Source organism: Haemorhous mexicanus, chromosome 6 (assembly GCF_027477595.1).
Source record: "Haemorhous mexicanus isolate bHaeMex1 chromosome 6, bHaeMex1.pri, whole genome shotgun sequence".
NCBI lineage: Eukaryota > Metazoa > Chordata > Aves > Passeriformes > Fringillidae > Haemorhous > Haemorhous mexicanus.
This window is the reverse complement of record NC_082346.1, coordinates 42,634,864-42,656,056: the sequence shown is the minus strand read 5'-3', so window position 1 is coordinate 42,656,056 and position 21,193 is coordinate 42,634,864. Positions and strand designations below refer to the sequence as shown.

The 21,193-nt window shown below is 53.0% G+C and overlaps 2 protein-coding genes across 3 annotated transcripts in view; one reads left to right on the top strand and one right to left on the bottom strand.

The window, feature by feature from the left end:
* Positions 1 to 15,973, top strand: part of LTBP2 (latent transforming growth factor beta binding protein 2) — a 72,709-nt gene extending 56,736 nt beyond the window's left edge. The window contains exons 18-37 of the mRNA XM_059848223.1: positions 413 to 538; positions 729 to 857; positions 1,254 to 1,373; positions 2,323 to 2,442; positions 2,651 to 2,773; positions 2,972 to 3,097; positions 5,461 to 5,583; positions 5,884 to 6,009; positions 6,107 to 6,229; positions 6,459 to 6,590; positions 7,546 to 7,671; positions 8,419 to 8,562; positions 8,837 to 9,028; positions 9,151 to 9,231; positions 9,838 to 9,966; positions 10,200 to 10,340; positions 10,586 to 10,753; positions 11,238 to 11,501; positions 11,734 to 11,883; positions 15,101 to 15,973. Of these exons, the coding sequence (XP_059704206.1) occupies positions 413 to 538; positions 729 to 857; positions 1,254 to 1,373; positions 2,323 to 2,442; positions 2,651 to 2,773; positions 2,972 to 3,097; positions 5,461 to 5,583; positions 5,884 to 6,009; positions 6,107 to 6,229; positions 6,459 to 6,590; positions 7,546 to 7,671; positions 8,419 to 8,562; positions 8,837 to 9,028; positions 9,151 to 9,231; positions 9,838 to 9,966; positions 10,200 to 10,340; positions 10,586 to 10,753; positions 11,238 to 11,501; positions 11,734 to 11,883; positions 15,101 to 15,267 (2,810 nt within the window). The 3' untranslated portion in view covers positions 15,268 to 15,973. The remainder of the gene's footprint in view (positions 1 to 412; positions 539 to 728; positions 858 to 1,253; positions 1,374 to 2,322; positions 2,443 to 2,650; positions 2,774 to 2,971; positions 3,098 to 5,460; positions 5,584 to 5,883; positions 6,010 to 6,106; positions 6,230 to 6,458; positions 6,591 to 7,545; positions 7,672 to 8,418; positions 8,563 to 8,836; positions 9,029 to 9,150; positions 9,232 to 9,837; positions 9,967 to 10,199; positions 10,341 to 10,585; positions 10,754 to 11,237; positions 11,502 to 11,733; positions 11,884 to 15,100) is intronic.
* A 642-nt stretch (positions 15,974 to 16,615) lies between these two features.
* On the bottom strand, positions 16,616 to 18,741 carry NPC2 (NPC intracellular cholesterol transporter 2). 2 transcript variants are annotated; one of them, XM_059849983.1, is made up of 4 exons: positions 18,583 to 18,741; positions 18,351 to 18,496; positions 18,026 to 18,198; positions 16,616 to 17,409 (listed from the first exon to the last, which is right to left on the bottom strand). In XM_059849983.1, exons 1-3 carry the CDS (start codon positions 18,665 to 18,667, stop codon positions 18,058 to 18,060), a joined length of 372 nt encoding a protein of 123 aa, XP_059705966.1. In that variant the 5' UTR covers positions 18,668 to 18,741; the 3' UTR covers positions 16,616 to 17,409; positions 18,026 to 18,057. The 2 variants fall into 2 exon arrangements, with proteins under 2 accessions (XP_059705966.1, XP_059705965.1); XM_059849982.1 differs by having other exon boundaries at positions 18,389 to 18,496; positions 18,583 to 18,740.
* Positions 18,742 to 21,193: the final 2,452 nt, after the last annotated feature.

Genomic DNA, 21,193 nt, shown 5'->3' with positions numbered 1-21,193 from the left:
TATGCCGAGGGGTGTGTGATGCCTCGCTGCCCCTTCACTGCTGCCTGTGCTCGGCTTAGCCGGGTGGTGCGAGGCGGGGGGCCCTGCTGTCACCCCAAAAGGAACGCCATCACAGGTGTCAGGCTCTGCTGCCAGGTCTAGTTTAAGGCATGGGGCCGCAGTGCAGGTGAGCAGTATACGGCACTGGGGCATGCCAGCTCAGGCCACAGGAGCCTCAGGAGGTGGCAGGGTCTGCTGTGTCCTCCCTGCTGTCCCTTGGGTGTGGGCTCTCTGAAGGAGGGGAGCAGGCTCAGTATCATTCTTCAAGAAGGGAAAAAGCAGATTCCTCATATGGTGCTGGGGACACAAAGTGGACACTACATTCCATGCACCCCTTTGGTGCTGCTCCCAACCCTACGCTCTCTCTTTGCAGGGGTCCGTGGCTGTGCCTCCTCACCCCTTTCCTGTGGAGCTGGTGCTTGTGTTCTGACCCCAGAGGGATATAGCTGCTTGTGCCACCCTGGTTACACCTTGGACCCCAGCCGCCTCCACTGCATTGGTAGGTTGGCAATTGATGCTTTGACTGCTCTGCCTTCTGGGCCTCAGCAGCCCGTTCAGTCCTTCTGGCCTTTGGGGGAAGGTCTTCTGGCAGCTCTGCCAAGGCCGTTCCCACTGCTGCACTGCCGAGCTGGCAGGGGCTGCAAGCAGAAGGTGGTGACTGCTGGTCTTCCTTCCCTGCCTGGTGATAGATGAAGATGAGTGTCTGAAAGACCCTTGTGCTGGAAAAGGTCGCTGCATCAATAGTGTGGGCTCCTATTTCTGCCTCTGCTACTCTGGGTACACCCTGGCTGTTTCAGCGGGCAAGCAAAGCTGTGAGGGTAAGTAGTGTTCACCTGACACAGAGCTGCCATCTCTCCAGGGCCTCTTTGTTCTCTCGGCCTCACACTCTCTCATGAATGTGCACACACACGTGCCCACCTGCACATCCTCCCTTCCCACCAGCCTGCCATAGACAGCTTGATCATGGCAATCACTCTCTCCTGCTTGCTCGGGGATAGGACCTTGCCCATGATGATCCAGGCAGGAGTCTGTGATGCCAGCCCTGATCACTGCTTCATGGCTAGGAGGATGCTAGGGCAGGTGGGGACAGAGAAGAGCCCCAGCACAGATCCCTTAGGCAGAGCCAGCTGCAGGGGGAGCAGGTCCTCTCCTGCACCCAGCCTTCCTGACACTGGTGGGGGAAGACTCAGGACTGTCTCCCTGTGTGTTACCAGACCAAGATGAATGTGAGCAGCCTTCTATCTGCCGAGGACAGCACTGCATCAACACACCTGGCTCCTACCACTGCCAGTGCAAGGAGGGCTTTGCCATGGGCCCCAGAGGACAGTGTGAAGGTAAAGCTTGCTGCTCCCTGCAACCCCTGCCCCTTCAACCTGCCCTATACATGGCTGAACACTTCCTTTTCTCATCACTCTGTGTCTCTTCCTGTAAGGGAGGTGGGACACCCCCACATTTGTCCATCCTGTGCCCTCCCCATGGACTGCCTGTCCTCTCATTTGACTGCAGGAGAAACAGGCTTTCCTGGGCAGAGGGAATGGAGTTCTCCCAAGATTCTCTCCCATCTCCCATGGAGTTCCCCAATGACCAGTCCATTCCAGCTCCCCATTATGGAAGGACATGCCTATATATTTTCATGCCACCTTGGCTATGTCACAAAATTGTCATGCTGGCAGGTGAGCTGCAGGGAGAGCAGGCTGCAGAGACTCAGGCCACCCATCCCCACTGCATCCCATTCACATGGCAAGACCTGGGCCCTTCAAAGCTGTCACCCTTGTCAACGTATGTTGTGCTTGATCAAAGACTCCCCTTTCTCAGTAGCTCATCTCCATCACAGAGTGGAGGCTATTTTAGGAGGCAGTACAGGAAACAGGGCATGCACAGAATGCTGCTTCCCCACACACAGCCTCCAGAAAGCACTTGCCTTAAGGACAACTGAGCTGGAGGTTGCATCCTAATCATAGTTATGAAACGCCCTGATGGGACGGCCCTGCACAGATGTTCCCTGATCCCTTTCTCTACCCATGCACATTCCTGGCCTTGGCAACACCCTGCAGCATGAGTTTAGCTGCTGACTTATGTCAGCCCTCAGATGTGGGTGTAGGATCCTGAGGGATAGGTGGGGCCATAAGAGATTTTGTCTAAGCCTCAGCAAACTCATCTCAGCTCCTATCGAGTATCACTGTGCCCTGGGGGGAAACTCTGAGGATCCAGCTGGAGAGGACACATTGGAGAGTGCTGCACTGTTTACCTTTGGGAGCCTGAAAGAACTGTGTTTCTTGGCAGATGTCAACGAGTGCGTGGATCCCAGCTCTTGCCCCAGTGGGAGATGTGTCAATACACTAGGATCCTACCAGTGTGTCAGCTGTGTGGCTGGCTACCGGCCCAGGAATGGAAGATGTATTGGTGAGGAATTTGGGCTGCCTCTGGGCAGCACCCTTGCCCCCCACGGCAGCGCTCCCTGTAAGCCTCAAAAGGAGCAGAGGCACAGGCAGCATCCTTCTCCTGCAGCCAGCCAGCCTGTTTGGCCAGAGCATATTGCACTTGTAGCTTGTGTGGAGGGACTGCCCTGAGCACCCTCCCATGCCATGTTGCCTTCTGCTTTATCACACAGATGTGGATGAGTGTCTTGTGGAGGGGACTTGCGCTCACGGACAGTGTGTCAACCTGGATGGCTCCTTCCGCTGCTCCTGCTACCGGGGCTACGAGCTGGCACCTGATGGGAAGAGCTGCCAAGGTACTGAGCAGCCATGTGTCCAGACACTCTGAAGGGTCACACACTCAGTCCAGAGGGTTCCCTAGGCTCTCCCTAAGCACTTGGCTCTGCCTGAGTCCTGGCCATCATGCTGGCTGGTTCCCCCAGCACATGTGCCCCTGGTCATGGTTGCTCTGCATTTTTTCATCTTATCCCTCTCTCCTTCATGTGTTTATGCAGATATCGATGAATGCACAGCCCGGGCTCCCTGTCCCTCTGGACTGTGCCTCAATACTGAGGGCTCCTATTCCTGCATGTCTTGTGACACCGGCTATGCTGTCTCCAGAGATGGCAGCATGTGTGAAGGTATCCCTTGCCCAGGAACAGAGGAGGGGGTGCTGGAGGAAATGAGGGAAGAGACATTGCCATAGCTGGGTTACTGGTGGGGCAGGAGGGCTTCTTTAGCCTCAGAATCCTTTTCCAGCTCCTTAGATTGCTGTTCAGCAGAGAGCATGGAAGGCTGCAAGCTGATGCCACTTGGAGCAGCAGGAAGGTGATTTTGCTCACAGAGGCAAGGGATGGGGGGAAGGACCCCATGGACCAATGATGATCTAGAAGATGCTGACAAAGGCCAGAGGAGTACAGGAGGCCTGGAAACATTGGCAGAGTTGTGTGTCTTTTAGTTCAGAACTGTGTGCATATACATCAAATGTAGGCCTTCAACAGAAGGAGAAACCTTGGGTCCACAGCCCATGGAGAGACTGTGAGGACCCAGGTTTCATTATTTTTCTCCAGCTCCTAATATAACTTGGACATGTTTAAAAGGGAAAGCTTAGAACAAGGTCTCTGCTGTGCCAGGTATGCTGGCAGAGACTTAACAGCAGCACTGATTTGTGTTGGTTGCAGTGCTGAGACATGAGCGTGCTCAGTCCCAGCTTTACAGCTCAACTGCCCCAGCACAAGCAGGAAAACTCCATCTCTGATGGCTGACCATGGGGGGATATCCTGGGCTTGAGATGGCTTGATTCAAATTCCCTGTTTGGAGCAAGGGAAGGGAAAGGGCAGAGCTGGCAAAGGTATTTGTTTAAATAATGGCCACGTGCTGAGAATTTATCTCTGGAGCACTGCAGAGCCCTGCAGCCTGCACGTAGCTGGCAAATGTAAGATCTTGCCTTTGATGTGACTCTCAGAAGGATCCCCTTGTATGGGGGCCTCCAGGAGGGGAGGAGAGGGAAGTTTTCCTCCCTTAATTCTCCTCTGTTTTGATGTCTGAGAAAACCAGTGTGAAATGAACTTATTTTGCATTTGATTTTTGGGTGTGATGGAAGAGCCGTGGTTTGATGCCTCACATCTGCCCTCCCCTTTTCCCAAGACTCCACATGAGCTGCCCCATTTCAGCCACCTTGCCCCAGCCATTTCATGAGGGCATCTTATCAGGGTTTGATATTGTTTGGGTCACACTGACCTGATGGCAGGATGGTATGTTCCTCCCTGCCTTGGCTGGTGGCCTTGTCTGGATTTAGGTTTCATATTTGAAACATGATAAGGGTTTTGTGATAGTTTTTTTGTAAATAAACTAGATTTTGGTTCCTCTCCAGAAGGATTCAATAATACTGCTTCTTGCAACCCTTTGAGACTGAAAAGCTGGGAATCCTGCTCTAGGGTGGTCGGGATCGATGCTCTTTGTGCCTGTGGCACTCTCAGTGCTCTGCAAAGGGGAAAGTGTTCCTCCCTCCCTTCAGGAGCTGCCAGTCTCAGGGCTTTACCTCCTGTCAGTGCAGTGTTCTCCCATGCTTGCCCCTCCCTCCAGGGCTGCAGGCAGTCTGCTGGCATCTTGCAGCCCTCTGTGTGAGGGATAGTATCCCTCTCTCTTCTGCTGTGAGCAAAATCCTCAGAGTGACAGCAGATTCTGGCCAAGGCCTGGGAGAGTTGGGTGAGAGAAGGTTTGTGGAGAGCTCTGCAGTTGGGTAAAAGTTGTTGTAGGGTCCTGGACAGCTCTTCCACAAGAAGGACGTTGTAGACAAGTCTGGCAAGTAAGAAAGCAGTGCCTCAGAAGGTAGGGCTGGTGCTGCGTTGCTCTACTGATGTTTGCTCTTGTGCAGTTTGCTGAAGGGAGGATTTGTCAACAACTGTGACTCTGCATTGGCCTCTTGGTGGTTGTTGTATGCAGAGCAGAGTTCTGCTGGAGACAAACACTGGGGTTAGCAGTATCCGTGTGCTCACAGAATCACTGAATGTCTAAGGCTGGAGGGGACCTCTGGAGTTCATCTAATCAACACACTGCTCAAGCAGAGCCACCAACAGTTGTCTGCCCAGGACTACATCCAGATAGTTTTTCAGTATCTCCAAGAACGGAGACTCTACAATGTCTTTGGGCAACCTAGGCCAATGCTCTGCCACTGTCACAGAAAGAGTGTTCAGGCAGGACCTCCTGTATTTCAGTTTGTGCCCCTTGCCTTTGGTCCTGTCACTGGGCACCACTGACTTGGTGCTAGGATAGTGTTTTGCTGCTCCCTATGATGGAAGGGAGTGAAGAGTCTGGGCTGAATCTGCACACCCCAGTAACAGGGAGTCTCTACCCTCTTCTCACTGTTGTTGGATGGTCTGGGAGGACAGCTCAAACCCACTTTGCAGGCCAACAGCTGGGTGATGCTTCTGTGGATGGGGATATTCTCCAGTAGTGCCAAGAGCTGGGGCCTCACTCTGTGTTGTGCCCTTCTTCTTGGCAGATCTGGATGAGTGTGAGGATCCTGCTGTCCAGTGCCTGGGGGGAGAGTGCAGAAACACACTGGGCTCCTATGAGTGCCACTGCCAGACTGGCTTTGAGCTCATCAATGGCACTGTGTGCGAAGGTATGAACCTCATCCACGCAGCCCTCTGGGTCCCGGACATACTGGATCCTCCTTTCTCAGCAGGGAGGATGCTGGTGCCGAGGCAAGTGATGCCACCGTGCATGGCACATCCATAAGGCTGTAGTCAAATCTGGGCTCACCATGGACAGGGAAGATCTCTGTTTCCATGGTGAGAAAATAAGGGGCCAGGAGCCCTTTGAGGGCTGCCTGTAAGAGACTGGGAACAGGGAATCCATGTGGCTTTGGTGAAGAATGTATCCCAGGGCTGGGTGCATGGTCCTGATTCTGCTCCCTCTGCAGATGTGAATGAGTGCCTGAACAGTGAAATCTGTAGTCCCAATGGTGAATGTCTCAACAGTCAAGGATCCTACTTCTGCATTTGTGCTCCTGGCTTCTCAAATGTGGGTGGTGGAATCAGCTGCCAAGGTGAGTTGACAGGTGGCGGGAACATACCTTAGGTCCCGCCCTCTGCTTCCTGCCCTGCTGTGAGATCCAGGCTGATGTTGTTGTCTTGACTTCACAGATGTGGATGAATGTGCAGACAAGTCCCTGTGCTCACAAGGCCAGTGTCTGAACACAGAAGGCTCCTACAGATGTCTGTGTGAAAATGGATTCAAACACTCCCAGGAGACTGATGATTGCGTGGGTAAGAAAACATTGCTGAGGAGATCAGCCTCCCAGAATTTGAGGGGATGAATGAAGCCAATGCAGTGGGGAGGGCAGTTCTGCTCCCAGCACCCAAAGTTGCTGGTGACTTGTAAGGAGGACTAGCACTGGTTCAAGGCCTCTGGCCAGCTGTAGCGGACCCAGGTGCTGCACTGAACAAACAGGGTCCCCATCTGACCATCTTCATCCCCTTGCTCTCCTTCCTGCAGACGTGGATGAGTGTAAAGAATATGGGGATGCCATCTGCGGCACATGGCGGTGCCAGAACAGCCTGGGCTCCTACCGTTGTATCATGGGCTGCCAGCCTGGCTTCCACTGGACCCCCTTGGGTGACTGCATTGGTGAGTACAGCCCTGGCTCTCCCTGTCCCTCACCCTGGCAGAAACAGGGTGCTTGTGGGACATCTCTGCCAGAGGTGCAGGGGAGAAGGAGGAGGAGGAAATGTGTGGCTGGTGGAGAGGCAGATAATGCTGAGAATTTGTTTTCTTGGCTATGCTGCCTGCTTGCGTCTAGACTTCTCTCTTCCTGGCATCTGGAACAGACACTGCATTGTGCTGCTTTCCGCTTGGGGAGAGTCCTGGGCAGGTTACAGCCATTCCAGGCTTGGGGCTGGACCACAGCTCCCTGTAAGCTGTGCTTGCTGGGGCCACTGCCAGTCACCTGCCTGGCAGGCCTGGGTGAGTGGAAAGGCTGCTGGTACCAGAGCATGCTAGGCTAGCAAGTCTGGGTTTGAAGCCCAGGCTCCAACAAAAAGGAAAGAGCAAAGGGGTTTTTGCAGTTTTTGAGGCTCCCCCCCAGCTCAGGGAAGGTTGCAGCAGGGAGGAGTTGCTGCCAGCCACTGGGCTCTGGGCTGCACTAAGACTCAGCCTTAGCACGTGGAGCTGCTCCTGGCCTTGGGAACCTTGGGCTGTGAACACACAGCTGTTCTGACTGCTCCAAGAAAGCTTCCATGCAGTAGCTGGAGCTTGTAGGCTCCGTGTCCCTTTACAGCTCTGCAGGAAACTGCTACCCTCAGCCACTCCTGCCAGTCACCTCCCATACTTCCCATCAATTTTCCATTCCCACCCTGCCCCTATTGCTCCATTCACATAACTTCTTTGTTGCTCTCAGTGTTGCAAGTAGCTTCTCTTAACATGCACGCTCATAGGTAACTGGAGCAGCCAGACCCAGTCCCTCACACCAAGGAAATGCCTGTCCCAGTCCCAGATCTTGGGGTCAGAGCTGAAGGACCTGAGTAGGGGTGTCCACTGGGAGAAGTGGGGACTAGGATAATTCTTGTTTCTGGCTTTGCTGCAGACATTGATGAATGTGCCAATGAGACGCTGTGCGGGAGCCACGGCTTCTGCGAGAACTCGGATGGCTCCTTCCGCTGCCTCTGCGACCGTGGCTATGAGAGCTCACCTTCCGGGCACTACTGCGTTGGTGAGTCTGCAGTCAGTAAAGGAGAGCCACTGGCAGATGCCAGGCTGGCATCCCTGCTGTGGATGGCTCCCAGACCACAGACAGGGACTGCACTCATGCATTGAGAGTCACACACATGGACAGGGAAGCTCATGGAGTCAAAACCCCTTCCCTTATCACAGCAGATCTTTGGGATTGCAAAGGACCAGGCTCTGAAAAAGTGAGTGTTTAACAGTGAACATGGAGCCCTTTTCTGTCCAGGTGGAAAGGAGGTCCTTGGGGGATGGAGGCACTGAAGGTGCTAGAAAGGTACTTTAATGGGTGCCTGTAGAGAACAGGCAGGGTGTATTATAAGGAAGAAAGTTTTCATTGTGAGGACAGGCAGGCAGTGGGACAGTTGCCTGTGATGTTTGTTCAGTTGCCATCCTTGGAGATTTTAAAGACCCAACAAGAAAAAGCTCTGAGCAGCCTGGTGGGATCTTGTAATTGAGAAGGAGGTTGGACTGAAGTCCTCCAAACCTAGATGATTCTGTGATCTAGCAACCCACTGGATTTCAGCAAGCTGGAGTTCAGGTTCTGGATCCACTAAGAGCAGGGCATGAGGCTCCTGCCAGACTTGTGTTGAGCCACAGTGTGAATGTAGTTCTCAGCTCGTCCCTAGTATCCTTCGTCTCCCTACAGCAGGGTAGCTTCATGCTGCAGACCATGCACAGGCTGCCCGCGCAGAGGCAGGGCTCCTGCTGCCCACTGCTGCTCTTTGCTTTGCAGATGTGAATGAGTGTGAGCTGATGGTTGCCGTGTGCGGAACTGCGCTTTGCGAGAATGTGGAGGGATCCTTCCTGTGCCTCTGCCCCAGTGACCACGAGGAGTACGACACAGAGGCAGGGCAGTGCAAGCCACGAGCTGCCATGGGTGAGTAGGCAACTGCGACAGAGCATGGGTGGCAGCTAGAGCAGGAGCGTGGTAGCCCTGGCTGGGGTGAGATAAAGATGAGGGGCTGACAGGGCTGTACAAGCCTCCACAGATAATGGGCAAGTTTTAGTCTGGGGAGAGCTCAGAAGCCTGAAAGTGAGGACCTGGGAAGGCCACACTGCTGGTGATGGGTGTGCTCTGGGACCTCCTAGGTCTGGGATGCTGTGTTGGGGTGCCAAGGGCCCCATGCCATCCCTGCTCTGCTGTCTTCCAGAGGGCTCCGACACACATGCAGCCCACGTCTCTGACAGCGCAGAGCGCAAGCAGTGTTACTACCACATCAGTGACGTCCGCCTGTGTGACAGCGTCCTGGCCAAGAACATCACCAAGGAGGAGTGCTGCTGTACGGTGGGAGCAGCCTGGGGTGACAACTGTGAGACTTACCCCTGCCCCATCCCAGGCACAGGTAGGACTGTGACCCCACCACACCAGGCAGGGCCAGTGCTCTGCCTGCCAGCTCCACCTTGACTGCACTAATGAGCTGCTTCTTTTCTTTCCATCTCCTCTTGGCATCTGTATCTTGTTCAGTGGAATACCAAGAGATCTGCCCTCTTGGGAAGGGCTATATTCCCCAGGAAGATCTGCTCTCAGGAAAAGTCTCTTTCACAGGTACTAGCACCATTTTCTTTCTTCCAGGGGGAAGAGGGAGAGCAGTATGTAAAACCCTGCATGAAAATGCATTGACAAAACTATCTCCCTAGGCCTATTGTGGGGGATGCTAACATCCTGCTGCTGTTTTCCCCATTCCAGAGAAATCCCAGACTGCCAGTATTGTTGAGCTGGAAGTGCCCCTGCCTCCAGTCCTGCCTCGTTGCTGGCAGTGATTCTTTCTTGGTGCAAGTCTCCCATTTTGAACCAGGGATGGGGACCATTAAGACACAGCTCTTCCAGTTACTGATCAGATCTCCCAGTGGCCAGCTCGCTCCTTCTTTGGCACTTTACCTCCATGGGGGTTGTGTGCCTAAGATACACATGAATTTCCTGTTTGCGAGTGTCCTGCTCACACCATCCCTCCTTCTGCTCTGCCTGGGGGTGCTTCTCCCTCTGCTCCCAAGCATGGGGTCTGTGGGAGAGGTGGGGGGCTCACTCAGGGACCTGTCAGCAATTCAGGCAAAGTGCTGTGACAGCCTTCTGCAGGTATAGCACCCTGCACACCTCCTTGCTTCCATGGCTCTGCTTCCTGAGACGCTTGCCCTCCCTCCGTCCCTCTTTCAGATATGGACGAGTGTGAGATATTTGGCTCCGAGTTCTGCCGCAATGGACAGTGTTTGAACACGGTGCCGGGCTACAAGTGCTTCTGCCGTACAGGGTACTTCTATGACTCCAGCAGGCTCGAGTGTGTTGGTAAGAGGGCCTCAAAGAGCAGCAGGCACCCCACTGCACACAGGGGGACAGCTGTGCTGCTACACCCAGACTTGTCCCTGCTGGGCCAGTCTAGGTAACAGGCTTCCTGGGGCCCTCCTGGGGAACAAGAGAGGAGGGCCTGAGGGCCATGGGGTCCCCGTTTGGGCAGGGAAAGGGTCACATTGCTCATGTCTGCCAGCCTGAAACATTGCATTGTTCTTGTGTGTGGGCAGATCAGGATGAGTGTCAGAATGAAGTGTACTGCATCAATGGGGAGTGTCTGAACACAGAAGGCTCCTACCACTGCTTCTGCAGCCTCCCTCTTGTGCTGGATGCCACTGGGAACCGGTGTGTGAATTTCTCCAGCAGGGCAGGTGAGCCTGATCCCCCAATGCAGCACACCTTTGCCCCACACATCCTGCCCCATGGCTGGGTCCTCCAAGAGGGAGCAGTGGGTGGGGATTTGGTGTCTGGCTGAGGTGTGTCAGCACCAGCACAGGGTGCACCCAGGGCAGGGAGGGGGCAAGAGCTGGGGCACATAGTCATCTCTCTTGGAACAAGATGGACAGGCACTCTTCTGAATGATTTCCATGGCATTCTTTGCTTGTGTTACTCACAGATGCCGTGGAAGAGTATGAAATCCACCTGGATGTCTGCTGGCAGACTGTTGCCGACTACATCTGCCAAGACCTGCTGCATGGCCAGCAGACCACGTACACTGAGTGCTGCTGCCGGCTCGGCGAAGCCTGGGGGCAGAACTGTGCACTTTGTCCCCACAGGTCCTCTGGTAAGTTGGGTGGTGTGGGCAAGCATCTCCCAGCAGAGGTGGGGAATGGGCTGGACTGCCACTTGTCATGTCATGTGTAAGATCACTGCACTTCTAGAGCCCAAGGAGAAGGTAATCCCTCATGCACTTCTCTAGGGCTGAGCTGCACCAGTGGGTAGAATGTACCTGAAACTGGTTTGCAGCAAGTCCAAGGTACTTGAGGGGAGAGTTGCCCTGTGCATCCCACTGCTTCTGCACATGTTAGGAGGTAGTGGTAGCTGGGGATGGGAGCACCCTGGGATTTGGTGTTCTTGCTGCTCAAGAACCTCCTGGCCCCAGACAGGAGCTAGTCTTCTTGACAATCAACAAACTACAGAGCTGCAGCTTTGGAGGGCACTGAATGCACGCCTGGCTCAGCTGACCCAGTGTGGATGCACACCCTCTGGCCATATAGTGGACCTTGAGTTGGGCTGCACTGACCCTTTCTTTTTCTCACCACCTGCAGCTGATTTTGCTTTCCTGTGTAATGGGGCCAGTGAAGACAGTGAGAGAGGGGCTGAGCTCCGAGAAAGACCTAGGTATGAGTACGGACCAGGCTTGGAAGACCCCCACTACGGCCTTCCCAGCCCCTACTACAACTACCTGGAGTCTGAGTACGGAAACCCTGAGGCCGGTTTCCCTCGGAGGGTACCCAGCAGTGAGTTTCGTGGCAGCCCTCTCCACCATGGCCCAGCACGGTCTCCACCCCGCTACCTGCCCAGCCAAGCTGGTGAGTATTGGAGACAGAGCAGTGCCTCCCCACCCAGACTGTGTCCATGGGGACTGCCTTGTAGTTCCCTCCCTAGCCGGGCTGCTCCAGGCTTGGAGCAAGCTCTGTTCCTGGCTGTTTGAATCAGTCCTGAGTCAGTCCTGGTCAGTCAATGTCTTGCTGCATGCCCGATATTCCCTGTGTGACTGGGCTGAGGCTCACACTGCTCTGACCCCACCTTGCCGCCCTCCAGGTCTCTACGAGGGCTTCGAGGGGCTGCAGGCGGAGGAGTGCGGGATCCTCAACGGCTGCGAGAACGGGCGCTGCGTGCGCGTCCCGGAGGGATACACCTGCGACTGCTTCGACGGCTTCCAGCTGGACATGACCCGCATGGCCTGCGTGGGTGAGTGAGGCCCCGCGTCCCCTGGCCGCGGCTGCTCCCTGCCGGTGCCGGCCGGGACGGCAGCAGGAGCAGTCCCGCTCTTCCGATTCCTTCCCATACGGCTGGGAGGGCCCTCGTGGAAGTTCCGCCGGCCACTTTCTGCTGGCATCTAGGTAAGAGCAGCTCGGGGCATCACCGAGAGCGGCTGATGTCTCCTGTCTTCTCATACCACTCTTGTACATCACAAGCCATTGTTACTGTGCTTAATGTCCTCTACATTTGCCACTGCCCTGGTGAAATTCCTCACTTTCCACCCTGCCCTATGAGGCATGGTTTCTAAATATTCTCTCTGCATTTCCTCTAAATCCCTATGCCATGTCTCCATCCTTTTCACTTATATGTCTCCAAGCCAGCTGAGACCGCAGGCACTCATCAGAGCAGATGAAGACATTCTCTTTTTCCTTAGGCACAGCACTTACTCCAACTCAGGGCATCCTTACTGTACAAAACAATGGTGCAGCTTCCTCATACACATACCTCATACACATACCCTCATTGGGGTCTATACCACCCCAAATGCAGCTGTGCAAAACGGCAGCCTGAGATGTTACTCCCTCTTCTGCATTGGTGCACTGTTTTCCATTCATTGGTCATAATGCTTTGCATTTGCCTTCAATTAATTTTGTCTGGTTAAATTTGGACTGCTACTGTATCAGAGTAAGTCTGAACCCTCCAAAGTGCTTGCAGTCTGGTGTCACACACATATATTTTATCAGCATGGGGATTCTTCCTTTGTCTACCTTAATGACAACATTTGCTTGGAGTAGAGGTAAGGACAGACCACTGCAGCCTGTGCTTTAAAGGGTTTTTGTTGTAACAGCCAGGTAGTGCTAATTGTCTTTGGAGTGCAGCTGTGTGGTCCATTGTGCAATTGCCACAGTTTAATCTAGAGGGTATTTTCTCAATCTGTTTGAGTGTGTCATGTGAGAGTGTGTTGAAATCCTCATCCTGGCCAAGGCACATCATATCCACCACTTCTCCCTTATCTGACAGGCCAGTTATCAGGTCAGGGAAGAGAACCGGATTGGCTTAACGTAATCAGGCCTTAACTGATCTGCACCAGCTATTTAATGATCTTGTTATTCTTTAGAGGGTATGACCTAATCACTCACAAACCTGAACTGCTTAGGGGTGAGCAGACTATAATTCTGGATTTTCCCTTCTCTGTTTTAGAAGATGGTTATGGGATTTATCTTTTGTTGCTTTTCTGAGGCCTCCTTTATGCTCCCATTCAAAGACAACTGTCAACTTTTAAGGGACTGCAGGCAGCATTAAGCACATAAATTTGCGTTGCCACAAACCTTTATGAATGTAACTGCTTTATATCTGATTGTTGAACCTCTCCATCACAGTGTGACCTTTCTCTCCCTGTGCTCCTGCACCCTTGTTTAAACACTTCAAACATGGTCTGTGCCCTGTCTGATCACCACGAGTGTTTGTATGATGGCTGGAACAAAACCCGTGTTAGCTGCTCCAGCCAGCTCAACTGGCTTTTGTTTTCTCTGTTGATAAGAAATAGACTGACATTCCCCATTGTTTCCTGCTAACATATTTATGGAGCCTTTGCTTGTTGCCTTTTCTATCCTGAACTAACTAGCCCTCATTTTACACTGCAGCCTGTTTTTTTCCTTTCAGTTCTTCTGCTCGATTCTTAGTCATCACCATGTTTTTACCTTGCTGACTTCAGGCCTTTAGAATATTCCTGCAGCTGCTGCAGCACTTCCCCTCTCACTTCCCTAAGGCAACAGCTTACCCATGCCCTGAAAGTGGGCTGTGTGCCCCCACCCCTGCCCAAGTGGGCAAACTCCAGGACTTGGTGCAGAGTGCTAGAACACTACGCTGTTGATTCTGGCTTTTGGGTCTCTCTGGGCTAAAGTGTCCTTGTTTCATTTCTCCTCTCGATTTGGTGGCCAGACCAGCCTTCTGCTCTTTCAGCTTTTACTTTCCCTTGCTTCTGAGGCTGCAAAGCACATCTCCCTTGATATGCCTGACTTCTCCTTGGGCTTCCGAGCAAGCCATTCTGTTCATGGCAATGTCTGATCCTGAGGTTTAATGTGAGTCCACAAACTCACATTTGGCTGTGTGTGAAGTCTACCTTGTTCCTCAAGCTCTCTCTTCTCATGTTTCCCCTCTCCATCTTCCTCCTGTGACTGCTGTGCTTTCTCTTACCTCCCTTAAAATTTTGCTTCCAGCATTCCTCCCTGGGGTTGCACTTCTCTTTCTTTGTCAGATGGCCCCCTCCACCTATGCTAGAAATAATCCAAGGTCCCTGGGGTGGCAGAGCACTTTGGTCCTCCCAGGGTCCCTTGGCAACCGCTGGGGCCTTCTTTCTCCCTTGGCCAGCTGAACCCCCATCAGCTTCTCCCCACCCCCTGCTGATCAGTGGGGGTTGAGTCTGGAGTTTGTGGTCAGAGGGGTTGGGCCTGCCTTGGTTGGTGAGGATTTGGGCTCTGTTTGCACCTGTGGGTGCAAACAACAGTTCTGGGGTTGTATGTGGGTGCTCTGTCCTGCTCATGGCCCCACCACAAGTGGGTGTATCTCAGGCAGAGTGTCTGTCTGGGTGAGTACATGTAGCAGAACAGAACTGTCACAGTAGGGCAGCTGCTGTAGGGCTCACATGCACACTGCAGCCTGACAAACTGGCCAACTGAGCCCTTTGGCACAGTTTTCAGGTTAATAAAATTAGCTGTTGTTTGTGCAGCACGAAGTCCCTCTGTGTTTTGGTCCTGGAGGTGATAACCGGCCTCTCAGGGCCACCATCAGTTGCCTGGTTGACCTTGTTGGATCAGAAGAGGGCATTTTCCAAGGCTAGAAGTGGCCTTTTCCCCAGATCTTAGGCTATTACAACTTATTAGCCAAAAGCTGCTAACCAGGTAGTGTCACCAGCTGCAGAGCATGGAGGGGTTCTTGTCTGGTGTACATGGGGCAGGGTTCAGTACTGTGCTGAAGGACACTGGGGATGCCACCCTTGGATACTACAGATGCTCTGCAGATATGCTGAGGGCATGGGACGCTGGTGGGGCCACTGTGGACATCCTGAAGGTACTGGTTGGGGGACAGGGCAGGCAGAACCTGTGTGGGAGGGCTAGCGGGGACGGCAGGGGCACAAGGAGATGGCTGTGGGTGTGGGCTGGGACTACTCAGTGCCACCAGCTCAGCCCAATCCTTCTCCTTGCAGATATCAACGAGTGTGAGGAAGTGGGCAACCCTGAGCCCCTGTGCCGAGGCGGCACCTGCGAGAACACAGAGGGCTCCTACCGCTGCCAGTGCTTGCCAGGCTACGTGGCCCTGGCCCGGTCACACCACTGTGTGCCCCAGACAGCCCAGAACCCAGCAGCTGCGTAGCTCTAGGAAAGCAGGGGTGAGGGTGCTCCCCTGCACATGGCTCTGGGACCTGGGAGCACAGAGAAAGGCCTCCCACGGCTGTGGGTGCTTCGAGGCTCTTTGTTCCTTCGCCTTCGAAGCGCACAGCTTCCCCACACCCCTCTCTAGGTCAGGGCTGAGCTCCCAGCCTCTGAACCCCTCTTGGCCCTGCCAGCCCATGCTCTTCCTGCAGCAGAGCCCACCCCAGCCCTCAGCACCTGTCACATTGCCCTGTGTCATGGAGGCTCACAGGACACCTTCCCTTGCCACACAGCCCCTGCCTGTCCCCCTCACCCTGCCAAGAAAGGGGGTTCACCTCCCTGCCACTGCTGCACTGACCTAGCGACAAGCCTTACCCATACCGCGGGTGCTGGCCCCACTCCTTGTGAAGCGTCCAGCTCCCAGGCCAGAGCTTAAGAAGGGGGTTCCACCCCAGCTTTCTAGAGCTGCTGCCTAACCTTGGGGCATGGGAAAGAGACCTGAGGGGCCCCAGGGCCAGCCCTCCCTGTGGCCTTTAGGGCTATACTTTGTGCCTCATACGTGCTGGGCAGGGGGAGGGGGAGCAGGTCCAGCTTCCTTTCTGTAAAGTTGTTGGTGGTTATTTTTTTTTAACTGAGTCTGCTGGAAACGTCTCTCATGTTGTTAAATAAAACATTTATTTTGGGCCCCTGTGGCTCAAGACACTGGGGCTTGTCAGAACTATGCTTGTCTTGCCTCTGCCAAGGGCACAGCCATCCCACTTGTAAGCCAATTCTTAGCCCTCTCAGCTAGCACATGGCCTCCTCCTGGCCCCAAACTGGAGTAGGGAGCTCTGCCAGGCCAAATCCCCAGCCCAGCACCAGTGGCAGGAGCCAACTCCAGTCCCTGCAGAGAGCACGGAAGTTGTAGCTGTTCACACCCTGCCTTGTTCTCACACAAGCAAGCTGCAGTTCCCACGTGAGAAAGTATAGCTTACTGCAGTTGGTAAGGGCTCTCTGGCAGGTCTGGCAGTTGTTTTTCCAGCCAGGCCTCAGTATGAAGACCTTTACCTATGCTGCAGCAAGCAAGGCTATGTTCTATGCCACCACCTCTTCAGGGAGCCTTTGCACAATTTCAAGCCTGCATAGGACTAGCAAAGCAGGAGCACAGCCAGACACTGCCAGCTATCTATGCAGGATACCAGCAACAGAGATGTTTGGCTGCTTCCAGGTCACCCACACTTAGGCCAGCATACCACCTTTCTTCATGCCTTCAGCTAAGAAGACCAGCTGAATCCCAAGGAGAAGATGCCCAGACACTCTGCTTTTCCTCCTGATCCTCCTCTTCACTCACAGAATACAACACAAGCAGATTTTGTCTAGCCTTTATTAAAAGGAAAGTTATAAAAAGAGATTCAGGAGCTCAAAGCAGCTCCAAGTTAGTAGTAGTGCAAACCATTGGTTAGAGAAAGAATCATCCCTGCAGAGACATTGAACACCATTTGGCTTTGCATCCACAAAATACAAAAAGTTTTCCCAGCTGGAGTCCTGCTGGCTTGAGCAGAAGCCCAGGACATAGCAGGCTGTCAGCTCAGGGAAAGACTCCTCTGCTTCACTGCATAGATAGCAAATGTAGGTCCTGGGGGCATCTCAATCACAACACAGCAGGAGAAACACAGGAAGGTGGATGCAGCTGGCATTCTATAAGAGGCACTGAAGGGTTATCAGGTAGCAGCTCAGACAATAGCCAGGTTCATCACTGAGAAATTCCTTTGTGAGGACAGACAGCTCCATGTCTAACAGATAAAGTGCCTCCACAGAGCAGCTGGAGGATGATGCTCAGTCACTCCCGCAGCAGACACTGCTGCCCTTTGAGCTGCTAGGAGAACACCCCAGGGGTGTCACCTAAACACAGTAAGAGCACTCTGCCAGGGGCTGATCTTGCAAGGAACACAGTGCTGGCTGCTCAGAGGCTACAGAGCTCTGAAGGAAGCAGTAAGAAATGTTTATTATATAAAAGAATTTGGCCTGTGTTGTTTCTGGTTTTCCCCTCCCCAAACCCTACTAATGGCAGAGCTCCTCAGCTGGTAATCTGCACTGGTATCTTCCAGCAGAACAACATCTGGTCCTGGTCATCTACCAGCTCCCACTTCACAATCAGTTTAATCTGAAAGAGAAAGAAGTAGAAGGAAATAAGAACATTCAGGAAATCTTAAGGCAAGGGCATGGGGAGAAAAGTTATCACTTTTGTGGAACAAGGAGGTCCTGGGAGCTCTGCACAAAGAGGGCAGAGCTGGGGCCTTGCCCTTGCGTGCAGTAAGTGGACCATGCTCACACGCTGATTCCTGGAGCATCATCTGTGGATGGAGAGCACCCAGTTACATGACACAGGAGACCTCCACACACTGCACTCGAATTCCCACTCCCTGCAAAAGCAGAGTGGAAACATCCTGCAGCATCCCTAGCTGAACTGCACTCCAGAGTCAAGCACGCCCAGTCTGGGAGCATTCTCAGCAGGCTCTGGTGGGAAGCACAGCGCAGGAAGATACTGGAGCAGCTGAAGCCATTTCTCAGCAGCTGGAGTTAGGCTGTTTCCTTTGCTGGGCCTATCCCAAAGTGGGAACTTGAAACTAGAGTCATACAGCAAAAAGAACACCAATCTGTCTATGGAGTCTACTCTGTCTCACCAGAACAGAACAAGATGTCTTCCCTTAAAGGCAGGTGGTGAGACTACTGCAGTATAGGCAGTGGCTGAGAAGCTGACCAGCTGCCTGCATACTTACACTGGGGTACTCGCTCTTCACAGGCAGTTTATTCAGGTAGCTGTAGGAATGGCCCTTCTGAATGGGGCACTGGATTCCAGACTTGCATCCATCAGGCTCAGGAATAGGGAAGGGTATGTCCACGTGCAGCATCTCCCCGTACACCCTTGCTTTACTGCCCTGGCTCTCGATCTCTGCAAAACACAGAGAACACACTTATACCACACGTGCCCTTCACACACCCCAGACGCTGCAAGAACAAAACTAAGGGACACTCTTCCTCCCACCCAGATCCTTCTCCAGCCGCCCTTCTCCCCTCCCAGCAGTGGGACACAGAGGGGATCACCTGCCCCTGCCCACTCCAGCTGGGGATGTGCTCCTTACTGCTGGCGAAGGTGACGTTGATGCTGTAGGATGTCCCCTTGTGGAGCAGGCAGGGCTGAGTGGGGCAGGGGCTCACGTTCACCTCCTGGATGCTGCCGTCTATGGAACCTGCAAGGAAGAGTCGGGATTACCGGGCCGCCTCCGCCTGCTGCTCTCCTCCCGCTGCCCCGCGGCCACGGGCCGGAGCCACTCACCGCAGTCAACGAAGCGGAGGGGCTCGGCCAGGGCGGTGGCGGCGGCGCCCAGCGCCAGGAGCAGGGCGAGCGGGGAGGGCACCATGGCGGTGGCGGGCACGGCAGCGGAGGCAGCAGCGGCGGCTCCGCGGTGTCACATGAGCGCGGCGGCCCCGCCCGCCGGTCAGCTGGGGCGGGCCCCGCCCGCGGGGCCGGGCCGGAGCCACCGCGCGCTCCCGGGGGTGGTCGGGGGGAGGAACCGCCCGCCCCCGTGGCCGAGGGCAAGGCTGTGCCCGGGAAAGGGCGGTGGGAGCCCCGTCGTGACAGGGGACGACCGGACAGTCCGGGAGTGGTGGTGGTGGTGTGCTGGAACTACAGACCTTGGACACACAGACAGGCTGATACCGTCTCCAAGAGCGCTGCCACTGGACATGCCCGCTCCCGGGCTGTGCTGGGACAGTCAGTGTCAAAGGCGGCAGCCGGAGGACAGGCTGAGATACAGGCAGTGCCATGGACCGGGAAGCTCTTTTGCTGTCCCTGCTGAAAGGGGATAAAACATAACGCCTACAAAGCTGCTTAGTAGACTCGTCCGTGGCCTTGTTCGTACATATCCCATACCTCATGTTCTGCATGTTGAAAGCTGTTTGCATAACACGAGTGCCAAGAGTTACATCTGCTGAGTACCTGGCGTGTCTGCCACCTTTCACAGAGCACACACACGCCAGTTCTGTTTCTCAAACTCGTGAATTGCTAGAGACTCTGCTTTGTGCTGTGGATGCCAAGGCAAACCAGATGATGCTTCAGAAAGCATTTGACCCAAACTGAAGTTTACAATTTTTCAACAATTTCACATGGTAGCAAATTTTAGTCTTTCTGGGATCATGTTAGAACACAGTAGAGACACGTGAGTGCTGATTTGGTAGGAACGTGGCAGAGCTGACACAGTGTCCCCCTTCAGACCTCTGTCCCAGTGAGGTGTCTGCCTGCTCAGCTGCACAGCCCAGTGACTCAGACGTGGCAGCCCACGCTTTGCTCAGGCCCTCTGCAAAGGGTGTCACATCAGAAAGGGGTGTGGGGCTTTTTAATGTTTTTTTTTTTTTTAATTTAAGCTAAGCATTCAGTATCCTGACACATGCATAGCAGGATACTTACCAAAGCCCTATTAAAAACAAACAAAAAGAAAAAAGAAAAAAAAAAACAACCCAAAAAAAACCAACCCTCAAAAACCCCCAGCTGAGACTAAGCCATGTATTTAACACTACCCAGCACACTTTATAACTGACCCAGATAAAGGCTTTTCCTTGTGCATGGAAAGCATGCCCTTCAAAAGGCTTCCCTTACCCACATCCTTCAAGTCTTACAGATGGTAAACAAAGCTGCCTATCTGACTGCTGGTAACAGAACTGCAGTCAAGTCAGAGCAACACCATAAAGTCACACATTCACAGGATAAGCAGTCCTTGGAATTTGCTTGGGAGCAAATTCCACAGTCCATTAAGTCAGGATGCTTCCCTGTGAAACAACTCGCCACATATCTTTGCTTCACAGATGCTTTTACACAATGGCAGTGACTGTGTACATACAAGTCAACACATTTTACAAAGGCTTTGAACTAAAAATCATCGCATCTAGGATCAAAATTAACGTTTTCCCTCCCAGCACCCCAAACTAGAGTAATAAAAAGCCTAAGTGTATGTCTACATCCAAGGCCTTTACAGAAGAAAGAAGCAGAAACCTTCTGCCCAAGGTTTTTAGCTGATATCATACATAACTATGGGGTCAGTTTTGCAATAACATTACTAAAGCTTAAATTCCCCAGGACAGCATAAGCATCTTGGGCCAAACCGACCTTGCTTTTAGGCACATGCCCCCTGTGACATCTGATAACAGGCATAAGCCTTCAGGTTCCCTTGGAGTCAAAAACTGCTTAAGAAAGATCCAAATCAACTTCAGGCTGATCTCATTATTTTGCAGATGGAGGTCCTTTCAAATTACCAACATCACAGGGAGCTTATGCTGCAATGCAGAAACACCAGTGGAAAAGGCTAAGAAAGCTAGCAGACAAATTTTCTCCAGCAAGACTGATACTGGACTTGTTAATTTTTGTAGTTCAGCCAATTCTAGTACACGAGGAAAAAGCCTGAAGTTCCACTTCATCAGCTATCTACACCTGATTAATCTAAATCCCTCCAACAGCACAGCACTTGCAGCTCAGTAAACAGATGTGGTTGTAGGCACTACAGTGTCAGTGCATACAGCAGGCAGGTTCTCAAGAAAATCCACATACAGAGACTAATCAATTAACTGTTCTTTCAGCCAGAACATGCTCCTTTTGCTACAGATCGTCAGAATTCACATTTAAATTCATCACATCCACTCTTAAATTCAACACCACGCCAGAGGTTTTATTATCACCCGTTTCTGAAGCACTGAAACAAGTTTCGTTTCCCTTCAAAATAGATACAAGATGATATTAGCATCATATTGCAGAGGAGAAATTAGCAAAATAGCTAGAGAGTTCAACTCTCTGATAAATCTCTTCAATACAGTGTACTTAAAGAGAGCTAAAGGAACTCTCCAAACCAAGACACCACAAACCAGAAAAAGAAGAGAAAATCAAAACATTAAAAACA

Coding starts and splice junctions, on each gene's coding strand:
- NPC2 (XM_059849982.1), bottom strand. CDS start 18,667: ATGGTGCCCTCCCCGCTCGCCCTGCTCCTGGCGCTGGGCGCCGCCGCC. Junction 18,497..18,582: donor CCTCCGCTTCGTTGACTGCG/GTGAGTGGCTCC, acceptor TCTTCCTTGCAG/GTTCCATAGACGGCAGCATC. Junction 18,199..18,388: donor CAACGTCACCTTCGCCAGCA/GTAAGGAGCACA, acceptor TGTGTTTTGCAG/AGATCGAGAGCCAGGGCAGT.